General features: G+C 44.9%; 2 protein-coding genes across 2 annotated transcripts in view; one reads left to right on the forward strand and one right to left on the reverse strand.

The window, feature by feature from the left end:
- Positions 1-75: 75 nt before the first annotated feature.
- On the forward strand, positions 76-1,927 carry LOC109464012 (phosphatidyl-N-methylethanolamine N-methyltransferase-like). The gene is made up of 3 exons (XM_019760934.1): positions 76-375; positions 781-968; positions 1,438-1,927. The coding sequence occupies exons 1-3, from the start codon at positions 275-277 to the stop codon at positions 1,734-1,736; spliced, it is 588 nt and encodes a 195-aa protein (XP_019616493.1). The 5' UTR covers positions 76-274; the 3' UTR covers positions 1,737-1,927.
- Positions 1,928-2,327: 400 nt separating this feature from the next.
- LOC109464022 (tetratricopeptide repeat protein 28-like) overlaps positions 2,328-13,394 on the reverse strand; it is a 47,901-nt gene continuing 36,834 nt past the window's right edge. Inside the window, exons 7-20 of the mRNA XM_019760946.1 lie at positions 13,118-13,285; positions 12,505-12,670; positions 11,928-12,081; positions 11,254-11,503; positions 10,621-10,804; positions 9,303-10,206; positions 8,812-9,030; positions 8,193-8,360; positions 7,508-7,739; positions 7,190-7,266; positions 6,824-6,929; positions 6,571-6,678; positions 5,987-6,164; positions 2,328-5,704 (exon numbers count right to left, since the gene is read on the reverse strand). Of these exons, the coding sequence (XP_019616505.1) occupies positions 3,475-5,704; positions 5,987-6,164; positions 6,571-6,678; positions 6,824-6,929; positions 7,190-7,266; positions 7,508-7,739; positions 8,193-8,360; positions 8,812-9,030; positions 9,303-10,206; positions 10,621-10,804; positions 11,254-11,503; positions 11,928-12,081; positions 12,505-12,670; positions 13,118-13,285 (5,144 nt within the window). The 3' untranslated portion in view covers positions 2,328-3,474. The remainder of the gene's footprint in view (positions 5,705-5,986; positions 6,165-6,570; positions 6,679-6,823; positions 6,930-7,189; positions 7,267-7,507; positions 7,740-8,192; positions 8,361-8,811; positions 9,031-9,302; positions 10,207-10,620; positions 10,805-11,253; positions 11,504-11,927; positions 12,082-12,504; positions 12,671-13,117; positions 13,286-13,394) is intronic.

Raw genomic sequence — 13,394 nt, forward strand, 5'->3', positions numbered from 1 at the left:
CTGTTTTACTTTTATGTTAGTTGTTATCTTCGGACGTATGACGCAACAGCTGTGGTGTGCACTGGTGCCACTAGCACCATCTACCGGAAGAAAACGGCACTGCAGATAGGGGTCAAAGGACAACAGCTGTAGCGCCAAACCAAACTCTGGCACCAGGATCCGCATTGCTCAACAACCTTTGTACTTTATCAGGCGATCGTCCATTTTCACACTGGACCTAGACCTAAGAGACTGCTGTGGAGCGGCACTTCGACTGGACTGGGCACAAGCAGACATGTCTTTCCTGACGGACTACCTTCGTCTGGACGATCCGAACTTCCTGATAACGGCAGTTCTGATCATGTTCAGCCCGACCTACTGGAACCTCGTGGCTAGGTGGGTGGCTGTGTTGTTTTGATGTCCTTGAAATCACTGCAATATACAAAGATCACTACAGCGTTGCGAAATGGCTCTAATGTGTTAACGTTGTTTAATTAACCCTGGACAAATGAAACTTGCCATTTCTTTCACCACATTAATCAATCGGAATGTTTAAATGAATTTTCATGATTTTTATGACCTTTTTGGATTAAGATTGGGATCCTTGAATCACATGTAGTTCAGAGATTGTTAAGATAGAGCAACCAGCACCATAAAAGGCTCTGGCAGTCTTCCAATGCAGTTATAATGCAACACCTCATACAATTAAGTCAATTAGCACATTCGCTATATAAGTACATGTATGTAACATTATGCCACACCATTTTATACATCAACTCTTTGTCATTGTGTTTATTGCAGGTCAGAGTATCGTACTCACTGGGTCACCCGTCTCTTCCGGTCAGCCCGTGTTGGCTGTAGTGTCCTGGCGGTCAGCATCATGTTGTTGGGTCTGCACAGGGACTGGTGGTTCCAGCAGACGCTATACAGTCAGCCCAAAGCCTCCGCCTTACAGCTACCTGTCCTAGGGTATGCTGTCATTGCCATAGGTGAGTACATGTACTAGTAGGGATGCTGTGCATGGTATTTGGATTTGTATCTTATAAATCGTGCACGAATGGCTAAGTGGTGTGTCTAGCAGGGTACGAGATCAAGAGGTCACGGGTTTGAATCCTGGCTAGACATTGTCCTTTGCAAGGGTATAATTTCCCTCACTCCACCTGGGTGTAAAATGGGTACCTGATTTAAGTTGGTGAGGTAAAAGGCTAGCCATTAAAGGAGAGGGATGGACTCTAGATGTGGATTAACAACCTACTGCCACATAAAGGCCTACCTTTACCTTTAAGTAGTTTACCTACCTATCTTTTAACTCAAAAAGTTACAGCTTCACATCAGTGAGTGATTTGTTTGCATATCCTGTTGTATCAATCATTTACTGGTACTTTCAAAGCTACTTGTACATACAATACGCTATTTGGAAACATCTTCATGATCAGGATATCTTTTTTTTTCCCACAGGAGCATTGTTGGTCCTGAGCAGTTTCTGGGCACTCGGCTGGTATGGCACGTTTCTCGGAGACTACTTCGGAATGCTCATGGACGAACCAGTGACCAGCTTTCCCTTCAACCTGGTGTCAGACCCCATGTACGTGGGCACTACCATGAATTTTGCGGGGGTGGCCCTGCTGGAGGGGAGCGTAGCTGGGCTGGTCCTAGCTGCACTTGTAGGGCTCTGCTACAAGGTGGCGCTGTTATTTGAGGGGCCTTTTACAGAAGAGATTTACAGAAAGCGTGATGCTGACAAGAGGAAAGTCTAACCTACATTCCGAAATCAAAAACTTCACTCCAGATGTCAACTTCTCAGAAACTCATTGATTCAGTCACACTCATTGACTTCTCAAAACTAATTGACTTTTAAACTAATTGACTTTTTAAGAAAAACTAGAGGTCACACATTCCTCTCTTTCAGCCAGTGCCAGTAAGTTATTTCTAGCATTAGTATGTGAAGTGATTAGGTGCCTTCAATGTCCCACCTATATTTCTATTACTATTATTACATTGATCATCAGCATCAATGTTGCCAGTATTTTGTTTGAGTCCTGTCATGATACTTAAATTTTATACAATGTACATTGTATTTAGTAATACATGAACACTATGATTGATCCTTTTCATGGCTTTCATTGTGATATACTTCAATAAACTGGTAGTTTCAATATAAGAATCCTGAACAATTCTCCAGAAAGTTTTAAGAAAAAAATAAAAATCAGATTTTCTTCCCATTCTTATTGAGGACTTAAACTTAAAAGGTTGAAAAAACCGTTGAATGTATTTCCATAGCTGGAATATAAATGTTTACCTTGTCCATACATATTCAATCAGTGAATACAATAAGAAGCCTAAGAACAGTAATAAACATTTTTATTACAATTTGCATTGACGAGCATAAAACAAGCCGACTCGCCCCAATGACTTACACTCTTTAAACAATTTGCAACACACAATAAGATCCAAAGCTTAGCTACATAGACAAATAAATATCATATCTTACAGGCACAATTTATGGACAAAATCATATCATTTGCAAAATAACAATCTGCCCACGTTCAAGCAGTGAATTCTCAAGCAAAAAAAGCACATTTACAACAAGTGCACAAAAGTTTTCGCCCTTTATAATAGAAAAGGTACAAATGTGATAGCGACCATGTAACTGTACAAATTATAAAATTTCATATTTATGATTATTGTATCAAATACTGTGATTAAAGGTTGTCAAATTGTCCTAAACTGACCACACAATTTTCTGTCACACAATTCTCTGCACCTAAACCTAACTAGATTCACCTTGTCCAATCATTTTGCCAAGGAAAATATCCTTCTGTTACCTAGCTGTGGGTATCAAAGCTAACCTAACTAAGGCACATCTTGTTTATACAATAACTGAAAATTACCTAGTACTCAGTATCATTGGAAAGTTGCTCAAATGTATCTGCTTGTTACAGAGGATAGCCAATATGACAATTCTTCATAACAGATGTGAATAGACATGTACACCAGTACCTGTGACAATATAGCTACATGTATTTCGAGAAACCTATACCTACATGTAACTATCTACATGTACAATGTAGATGCAGTGACATATTTGGCAACACCACAGGGGCAGATCACCCACCCAGACTACCAGTGATTTCCTACATCCCAGGTTGTAGTTAGAAATTTCAGTGAAAGTCATGGATTTAAGATAATAAGGAATTCTTTTCCTGGTACTGTCAAGATATTTACTATGTCAAGATATATCTTTCATAGGAATAGTCATGGTTTACATTGACTTGAAATGACACAACTGTGATTTCAGTTTAACAAAGTTACAAGTACCCATTGGCTTTATCTGAATGGATTCCTATATTTTCCCCTACTGAATTCAAAAACTTTTCCCAGTTCCACATTCTTCTACTCTACTGCCTAGTGATACATGTAGAAATCATTCAATGTAATATGCATTTGACCATGTGTTTGCCCTTAAAAGTCATGTTGTACTGTATTTGTGCTTTGTCAGCACTTTGAAGACTGGAGCAGTTTTTCGTTTGGAATGATTCTTGTGCCATTCTCCAAGTAAACCATCCTCAAAGGTCCGTTTGGTTTGCTTGGCGGAATTTTCACAATTTTGGAACCCGGTGAACCGGGGACTTTCTTCGGACTGTTTGCACTGCTGGGAAGTGTCCCGTTGGCCATGGACGATCGTCTCTGTTCTTCTGCGATGAGCATGTCCACCTGCGCCGCAGCGAGCATGGTTTCCTCGCGAATCTTGTCCTCAACTGACTGCTGGGACGGTCTACGAGGGCCAGACATGCTACCGGTAGGTGTTGGGCGGCTGGGGTTGGTGTTAGGGACCGCCTTGTTGTGTGGTGAGTTGGGGTGGACCGGTGTAGCGGGAATTGCATTATGGGAGTAAGGAGGGGGAGCGATGCTGGAACGGGGTGAGCTGGAGGTTGATGGGGGGTTGGAGGACAGGCTAGAACGAGGTGAGCCTGGGTAAGGTGGAGGGCCGATGCCCATTCGGGGAGGGCCGGGGTATGGTGGGAGTGGTTTCACCCTAGAGGCACTCACATTCATAGGTCCATTAGAATGCTGGCTCCCCCTTGATCGTATAGAGTTTGTGGGACTGTCCGGTCTAGCAGGCTTACTAGCAGGAGAACTGGCCATGTTGTCCATCTCTATTGCTTGTGGTTTACTCTTGTCTGGAGGTTTCATTTTGTCAGGAGGGGAGGAGAAATATTGCCGAAGCTTTGCGAACGCTGGACTCTGATTCGGTAAGCTGTTCGTCGCGGGAGGCCTGGGTTTGATGTACGCTGGCGTAGCCGATGACACAACGCTTTCCACTGGAGATTTCAAGCTTTTTTCTGCTGGAGGGGCCTTCCTGTCTTCCTTCGATCTGTGCGATCGTTTCTCATGCTTTCCTCCATCAGATCTGTGGGATTTGGAGGAATGTTTGCTCGATTTCACAGAATTTTTGTCCACATCAACAGACTTTGCGGTGATTTCAGGCGTTCTCCGTGGGCTCCTGTCCACGATGTGGCACGAGTATGGAGAGCTCGGGTACTTCATTTTTAGCCTCGTCGGCGTGGATGACCCGTCCTCTCCGCTACTGGACACATTGGAGTCGGAGAGGTCAGAGGGGCGACTGCTTCTACTGATGTTGTCATAATACGGAGACGGAGTCCTCAGCGGGGTAGGTTTGGGCGGGATGTCTGGTTTGGGAGGAATCTGCGGAGGCGAGGTGTCGGAAAGCGTGGATGATTTCCTCGGAGGAGGGGTGGGCTTCTGATTGGATGGTCTCTTCTGGTTCAGCGCGGCCTCTCTCCTCCCCATCATCTGCTGTGCCAGGAGCTTCTGCTGAGTCTCAAACTTGGATATTCTCTGCATCTTCTCCACGGCAAGTCTGTAGGTTTCCACGTCCTGAAGGACCTTCTCTGCTAGTGATATGTTTCCTTCTCCCTGCTGGGGAGTTGGTTTTTCTTCCACAGGCGATCTTGTTGGACTAGGAGCAGGAGAAATCTGCACGTCACCTCCTGCCCGAGAGTCTTCCACGAGAGTTGACGTCGAAGCCGTGGAAGCGTTCGAGTGTTTGCTACTTCCCGAAGCGCGCAGATTCCATGACTGCTTATTATCCCCGTCGTCGTTGGTCTGAGAGGAATTGATGCTCAGCGAATCAGAGTCTCTTCTAGGAAAGCCAGGGCCAACTTCCGGGAAGTACCCCTGGGTGGGGCCCATTTCAAACAAGCTCTTGCGACCGTGGAGTCGCGATCGCCTTCTCGGAGGGGTAGGAGGATTCACGTCCTTTGTAACCGATGTCACCGGCGAATCTTTCCCCTCTGTTTCTGATAAATCCTTGTTTCCTGAAACTCTTTGGTTGTTTACTGTTGTATCCACTGATGTTTGTGGAGAAAGTTTGTTTACGGGAGAGTCTCTCTCTGCCTCCAGGCGAGATTTTGCGAGCGGCGTTGATGTCATGTCAGAAGGTAGATGCCTCAGATGGGCAGTAGTGCTCTTTGGTGTCTCCTCAAGTTGTGGAGAATGTCCGCCATTTTGTAGCCTGTTTGACAATGCAGCTTCAGGAGATGCCCGCGCTACGTCAGTGTCCAGCAGGCTGGACTTCAGGTCGTACTCCTGTGGCCGTACGGTCGCCGGCGGCCATTGGGGCAGTCTGGAGGGCGTCTCACTGGTGTTGGCTTGGCTGGGAGTGCGTTCACCGTGCATGTCGGGGATACCATAGGAGGAGACACTGTAGGAAAACAAAGATGTCCTTGTGAACTGCAGTCATACAACATTATGCCACCTTACCACAAACTGATATCTCACAATAAATAAAAGTCATCAGAAACACACGATCTTACTCTATTATAGAGATTCCAAAGGCTTCCAACTCTTTTACTTATTTGCTTAATCCCTCCCTGCTGCCTAACCCCATAACTGATAGAGAACTGGTAGCCAGATACTTCAATAGGCTTAGGTTACAAAATCAAAATTTAGAAGCCTCCAAACATGTAGATTTCCCAGGCCTCACCTGTAGAGAGAAGCCCAGCTCAGTCTCCTCTGGTCCCCTGCCTCCCCCTGGGGGGTGGGGGAGAGACCCTCCGCCCTCTTTGGGACGGCAGGGACTGACGTACTGGACTGAGACGATGACAGGCTCTCCAGGGATGAGGAACTTCCCAGGGTCAGACTCTTGGGAGCCTCAGATGTGTCTGTAGAGTTGAGATCATAGCAGTGTTAAAAACCTTCTAACAACAAAAAACAGGAAATCAGATATTTCCGACTACTGGGAAGTATGCAATCTTTGCCTTCCTGAATTCCCCCATGGCAACCTCTAATTCTTACTGGCTCTCGGCCAGATTCTGAGACCTTAGACCTCCTGTCATTCTGATCTCAATCTTCCGCACCCACATGCTGTCAACCAACTCTGTCCAGAGAAACAGATACACAAACCCACTGCTCAGCTACCCAAAACAATATTTCCAGACTAACTTGTTGTTGCTGAGCTTAGCTGAGAAAGATACCAAAAAGTAAGCAGACATTGTTACCACAACTCAACTAGAGTTTGACAGAACATTTCTAAGTCTTTGTTTACATGTATTTTGAAGCATGTCTTACCAAAGATGGCCAGTAGTGCAGACAGAGCAAACTGGAGGTTTCTCTTGTTGGCATGTTTCCCTGTCCTCATGGTCACCTCATCCTTCCCAACTTCTATCAGATCAAAACCTGGGAAACACAAACATAACTCAGTTCATCATCTTTTATATGGATCTACACTGTTCAAAGGTATCAGATTCTATATCTTCACATAGAAGAAACCATAGCAAAACCATTGAAAAGTGATCTACATGTATGTCCATCAGAAACTTACCGATAGATGCGAGCAGCTCATGGCAACCCCCCACCCTCCAGAGGCGTACATTGATAGGGACCTGAACACTGTCTTTGGTTGTCAGCTGGGACAGGACTGACTGGAGCTGTTGGAAAGAAACAAGATATCAGTACATGGCAATAGACGATGTATACATGTACGTTGTATATAAGTATATACCAAAGTTACATGAAATACAGTGTACATATGGGAATTGCAACATATAAAAGGGTTGGTTCATGACACCATCAGAATGCTTACAAATTCACTGTCAGAAACATGTCAGAAACCAAGTCAAATTTTTCATATCAAGAAGATTTGAGCACATTATACTGCATACATATAAATAAAAAGACATATTCTTACCAGTTTGATGAGTGCCTCGCCTGCCTCTGGAGCCGAGACAAGTTTTGAGAGTGCAGCCAGTGAGTTTGGTGGCAAACCTGGGAAGACAAAATTAATGTAAACCTTAAATATACAAAACATACATGTAAGCAATTTTTCTATTGCAAGTTGTGTTTCACTACATGAAAATGCATCATGCTTCACCTCAATTGAGGATGAAAAAAGATGAAGAAGAAGAACAAATTATTGACAGCGCCATGGTATAACAGAATATCAATCTTGAGTGACACAATGCCAAGTAAAGAAATGAAAAGTAGTATTATAAAGGTGTTTACTTACCAAGTAATGCCTGCAGACTAGTGCTGCACTGTGTCAGTCTCTCTCCTGGATCAGCCAATGGAAAGAAGACACTTGGCGGCAGCCCATTGGCCGCTGACTCAAAGTGGAAGCCCACGGATATGAGGAGGTTCTTCCACCCCCGGACTGGTCCCACCTTGTTCTCGATGCTCTGTTGTGTGGTGTACATGGAGTTGTGGGGGCCATGGTGGATTCTCTGTAAGGACTTCTCCACCTGTAGGTATCAAAAGTGTCATAAAGATCAGAGCACTGCCACTGAACTGAAGTTCCAAATACAATCACTAGGTGGTGCTTAGGGCTACTTACTAAACCACTAGTAAAATTTAAAAGATTTCTTTAAAAACAAAAATCTCTTCTATGTGAAATATAGTTGGGTAACTCTACTTTGCTCTTCCACATACTGTAAATCACTTGATGTTCACGGTAGCAAAATTTCACGGTCTGAGAAAAATGGACATGTTCGCAGAACTAAATGTTCACAGTGGCGGTAGGTGCAGAAGAAAGAAAGTTGGTAATTTTTTTTTTCGGTAATGATAAATTTGCGGTACAGAAATGACTGCAAAGCCGCAAATATAAAAGTACCTCGAATATAAATTGATTTACAGTATCTTGATTGCAATTAGCGTATAAATTAACTACATGACTGTCAAGTAATAAAGTGACATACCAGGTGCAGTAGAACCCTCATGGCATTGCGTGTGCGGTCTGGAGTCTGGAGCAGCTCCCCGAGCGCCTGGCCCATGAGCGCTGCCTTGCTGCTGAGCTTCACATCGCAGCCCACCAGCATGAACCCAGCCCAGTTGGACGGGTGGGAGAAGGGCTTGGTGTTTTGTACCTACAGGATAAACAACAAAACAACCATGAAAAACTTGCTTGGATTTTATGACTATGTATTTAAGCAGAACATACTGCACCTGTGCAATACCGGTAATGTATTGCGCACTTCAACAGAATGTCTCATGTAATTTTGTACTCGAGTATATAATGTTAACATCACGTCTGTAGTTTCCAAATGTTAAGTCGGAAAAGATGTCGTCTGCAACAGACAAAATTCTGATGCAACGTTGGCCAAAAATTCAACGAAAACCATGAAAAATCAGGGTTTCGCTCAGACGCAGAATGTTCTGCCAACGTGCTATATGGTTGTGGTTTCAAATCTAACAGCAAGTGACCAGAGCTGTAGGAATACATGCCCTTTAAGTTCAAAATGTATCTATTTTCTGAGATTATATATAATGAGTTTGTCCTAACTATAACTAAACCTATGAAGACAAAGTGCCACTCACCACTCTCATAGCTTCACACATGGCCTCGCTGGCCATCAGTCCCTGCATCAGCCCTCCGTAGAAGGCCTTCATGAACAGGCAGCAGGCCAGGTCAGGCACCGGCCACAGGGACACCAGGGCACACTGGGCGCCCGCGGCCAGGAACGCCCGCGTCAGACCCACCACACCGTCCGCCGTGATGCGACTGTGGGACTCCTGGTGATGGCAGCTGATCACAACCTGTGAACATCAAGTAATGTTTAGTTTAGAACCATAGCACAACAGCAGCAAGGACTTATGCATAGCAAGATTTGGACAAGACAGTCTAGATATTACATTTTGCAGCTTGTACAAATTCATTCTTCTAACTTTACTTATTTGTAAGACAATCCAGCGGAGTAAAGGAAACTTACTTCTTGATTCAAAGCTCAAGTCTGTGTAACATGCCACAACAATGCCCCAACTGATAACAGTTGTACTGATAGAAGAATGGTATTATCGTAAGTCCTCACCAGTTTGGCACACAGCTTCAGGTTCAAGATGTCTGCTGCCGTCAGGAGGAAGTCAGACAAGGACGGGGCGTCCGTGGTGCTCTCAAGGTCGCTGTCATTGTGAAGGTCATGGTTCAGGTCCACCTGTTCTGGACTGTTGTGGACGGCATGGTTACTGTTTCCACGGTAACCCGGAGGACTCCTAGGTTCTCCAGGCGACAGGACGATCGCGGATAGTCTCCAGTTGACGTGCGTGGAGAAGTGGACACACTCCGCGCTGGAGATGATCTCCATGACGGATTCTTTAGTCGCCATGGGACCCAGTAAGGGTTTGACTCCCAGCATCTCAGAAATAATCCTGGACTCCTGCTCCGCAGCTGGCAGCGGGTCGTACGACCACCTCTCTAACACGGATGGTGGCAGCTTGGGGTTCCCTAGTACAAGCCCTGGCAGCACGTCCGAGGGCCTCGACTGTGGGTGTCCTTGCTGGTTCATGCTGAGTGCCTGAATGGACGGCGTGACCACCAGGCCGTACCTCTCATACAGGCACTCATTACTAGAGCTACCCTTCAGGACAGCGAAAGGCACGAGGTACAGGTCTCCATCCAGCACCAACACCAGCTGCCCTGCAGGCGACTTCGGTCCGTTCATTCTGGGTAGTACGTCCTCCATGGGGGAAATCAGGAGGTCGTACAGGGCGCGTAACGGCGGTTTTCCCGACCAGGGCCTCCGTCTCCTCCCCCCGCCGGTCCCGATGCTGGCGGTTCGAATGCTGCCAGCGGACAGGCCGGAGAACTGACTGAGCAGGGAGTTCATGCTGGTGGTGCTCTTGTTGAAGACGTGGTTACGGTTGATAAGCCGGAGGAAGGTGCTGTTGGAGTGCATGCTCATCTCTTCTGCCTCACTCTCTGTCTCACTGGAAGACCTGAAAATGTACCAGATACAGTTAGAATCTACGGAACAGTACAAGAACGTTCTGCTAGTAAAAATGCGCAAAATTGTCCCAAAATTGTCCAGCCTGCACAAAAAAACATGAACAGACACCATTCCAGCAATATTTTCAGTACATGTATTCATACATGCAGTCAAAACTGCACAAGTGACCATCTCTGCATCATATTACATGTGCATTTTTATATGTACATTTTTCCTATTGATACTAGCACAAAAAATCCTGTCTACAGTATAGTGACCACCAGTCCACGTAGATTTTATTGGTCCCGAGTGGCCTTTTCGGGCGATTTTGACTGTACATTTACTGAGAATGTATCATCCTAAAATGAGACACTTTTCCCCGTACATTCAGGGTTTTGGCTCAATTTTTTCAGGACAATTTTACCTTGGGATGCTTGTCTCGACTCCCAGGGCCTCCCTGACATGTGACACGTACTGGTCCAGTACTGACGTTGACATGGCCACAGACACGTTGTCCTTCTCTGACAGTCCTGACAGGGGAGACTCTCTCTCCGACGGCAGGTGACTGTTCAGTTCATTCATGTTACACTCATGGAACTTCACAACTCCTGAAAGTACAATAGATTTTATGTGAATAGACAATCTTAGGCTGTTCTTGTCACCATCTATTGTGAACAATGCAACAGTCAAGACAATACTATATGTATACACATATCATGAATCTCAAAAATTCATTTTTGGGAATAGGTACACTGGTGCATCTAACCTAAAAATTTACTAAACGTGCACAGAAACTTTCATGACTATGAGATAAATGAACCCCATTTTATACTGGACTACAGCTAATTTCAAGCAATACAAGACAGGTTTTCTTTTTTTCTGACACTTACTTTAAATGTAGAAATGAATATGCTGTACACTAGTGTACAACAGTATCATAACATATGCCAAAAATAAGGTGTATGGCTCTTAATTTTGGGTCGAAGAAAGTGCATATCCAACTTGTATTTCTAGCCCTGCACATGAAGTAGATAGTATTAAGTGATGAGAAAGTGACCTTTGTTAGGCATGATGAGCCAGCTGTACAGGTACCCCACAGCTATGGAGTAGTACAGGACCGCGGCCTTCTGTCTGTCCACGGCCGCCACGATCTGTTCCACCGTCACCGGCGACGTGTCCATCACGCTGCCCGCCTCCGAGCCCTGACGCTCCATCAGCAGGTCGATGAACGCTCGCGTGCGCCCGCGCTCGGCGATGGCCAGAGCTTCCTCTTGTCTGCCCAGACTGACCAACACTCTTTGTAATGCCTGTGTGGACATGAGATAGAAACTTGTAAATCATTCTACTTTACTTTCTGCCAGTATTGACCAAGGTAAAATGCTTGTTATTAGCTTCGGCTATGGCTGAACAGTCCTATACAAGAATGACAGTCTATACAGGGTATTTGTAAGCTAATTCAGGTCTGTTGCAGAGTTCTTTTCAGACGCCAAAGTCAATCCAAAGGTTTTACACTAACCTTAGTTAAAGGTAGAATGTACACAGTGTGTCATACAAGATAAGATTATACTTAGTCTACTGTACTGGAACTTAAGTGCATTGTTCTTTATGAAATACATGCATCCTACAGTAGAATATCAGTTAAACATTAAAAGACTGTACTTTACAGGGCCAAAACTTTACAGCTATATACAGTTCTTGATGCGACTACATGTTCTCTATGTGTCAACATACCTGGTAACAAGCTGTCTGCATGTCGAACATGTTGAGTTTGTAGTCACTGCTGAGGAGCGAGTCTCTTCGGATGGTCTCAAACTGTGCAGCAGCCTTGTACAGCTGATGCTGGGACTCTTCTAACTCCTGGTGGGACCACAGGGCCAGTCCAAGTCTGGGGAGTGGGAGAGAACAATCAGTACCAGGGCCAGACCAAGTCTAGGGAGGAGGTTTAACAACGAGTGCAATGTACCACTACATTGTACCATAGGACATCTCCATTTTGTACGGTGTATCTGATGTTTCGATGAAGGTTAGACATCCAGGTAATAAGATATCAAAGTAAGAAGTACTCAAGCATTTTGAAAACGGTCAGACATTTCAGGTAGCAGTCATTGCTACTACCTTTTGTCAATTGACTGTTAGGATAAATCCCTGTTAGGATAGGCCTTTTATTTTAACCTTTTCCCTGTTGCTTGTTGCTGTGAGCAATACAAATTTGATGTGAAAAAGCTACCTTAGCAGGCTGAAGGTTAAGCCTGGATTCACATTTGCCACCCCACCCAACTGACAGTGCAGCAGCGCCCCCTACATGTACCTGTATCTGATCCTGGCCTCGTCCTCCCTCCTGCCCAGCTGTTCTGCGATGCCCAGCCCCTGCTGCAGGTACGTGATGGCCTGTGAGTAGTTCCCCAGGGCGTGGTGAGTCCTTCCCAGGCTGCCGTACGCCAGGCACTTCGCAACCTGGTCGTTCATCTGAGCAGCTAGAGGGGAAGAGATTCGGACATTCAGTAACTAGTCTGTAATGGTTACTCTTGAAGTGATTGGCCATTAATCATCCTGATAAAGGCATAAGTCGTTGAAAATTTAATCTCTTTGTCCTCATTGTGTTCGAATAAAGTTCAACATTGGAACAACTAGGAACTAATCTGTTTTTTTTTGCTTTTCATATTTCACTCCATTTCGTTCCATTTTGCACTTTCTGTACACCAATGCAGGACATGCTGGAATGTCAGTTAAAAATTTCAACCACTGGACTTTGTAGGGCCAAAACTTTGCAGCTATCTACATGAATTTACCTTTAGTTACTTCAGAATCTGTAAGTATAGCTGGGGACTAACCCTAAAAGCCCTAAATCCTTTTCCAAGACACATCTGCAACAAAACTTACAGATTTTGACAAATTAAAGAAAATGCAAAAGAAGAACCTACCAATGCTGAGATGTTGCTCCTGGAAGAAGATGGCTTTCTGGAAGTTGCCCAGTGACTCATGGGTAACTCCCAGGTTGCCGTAGGCGCGACCTTGACAGGCAGGGTTGTCGTTCTCCTCTGCGATCTCAAGGTCAAGCTGGTGAAACTCCAGAGCCTTCTCAAACTCGCCTGGGGGATACAGATAGAGATCTTGGTCAGATATTCTATCAAAGGTGGGTTAGATTGACTAAACCTATGGATAGCTTCAGTCAGCATATCTGTGAGCGAAGTCACAAAG

Source organism: Branchiostoma belcheri, unplaced genomic scaffold, assembly GCF_001625305.1.
Source record: "Branchiostoma belcheri isolate BF01 breed outbred unplaced genomic scaffold, Haploidv18h27 scaffold1, whole genome shotgun sequence".
NCBI lineage: Eukaryota > Metazoa > Chordata > Leptocardii > Amphioxiformes > Branchiostomatidae > Branchiostoma > Branchiostoma belcheri.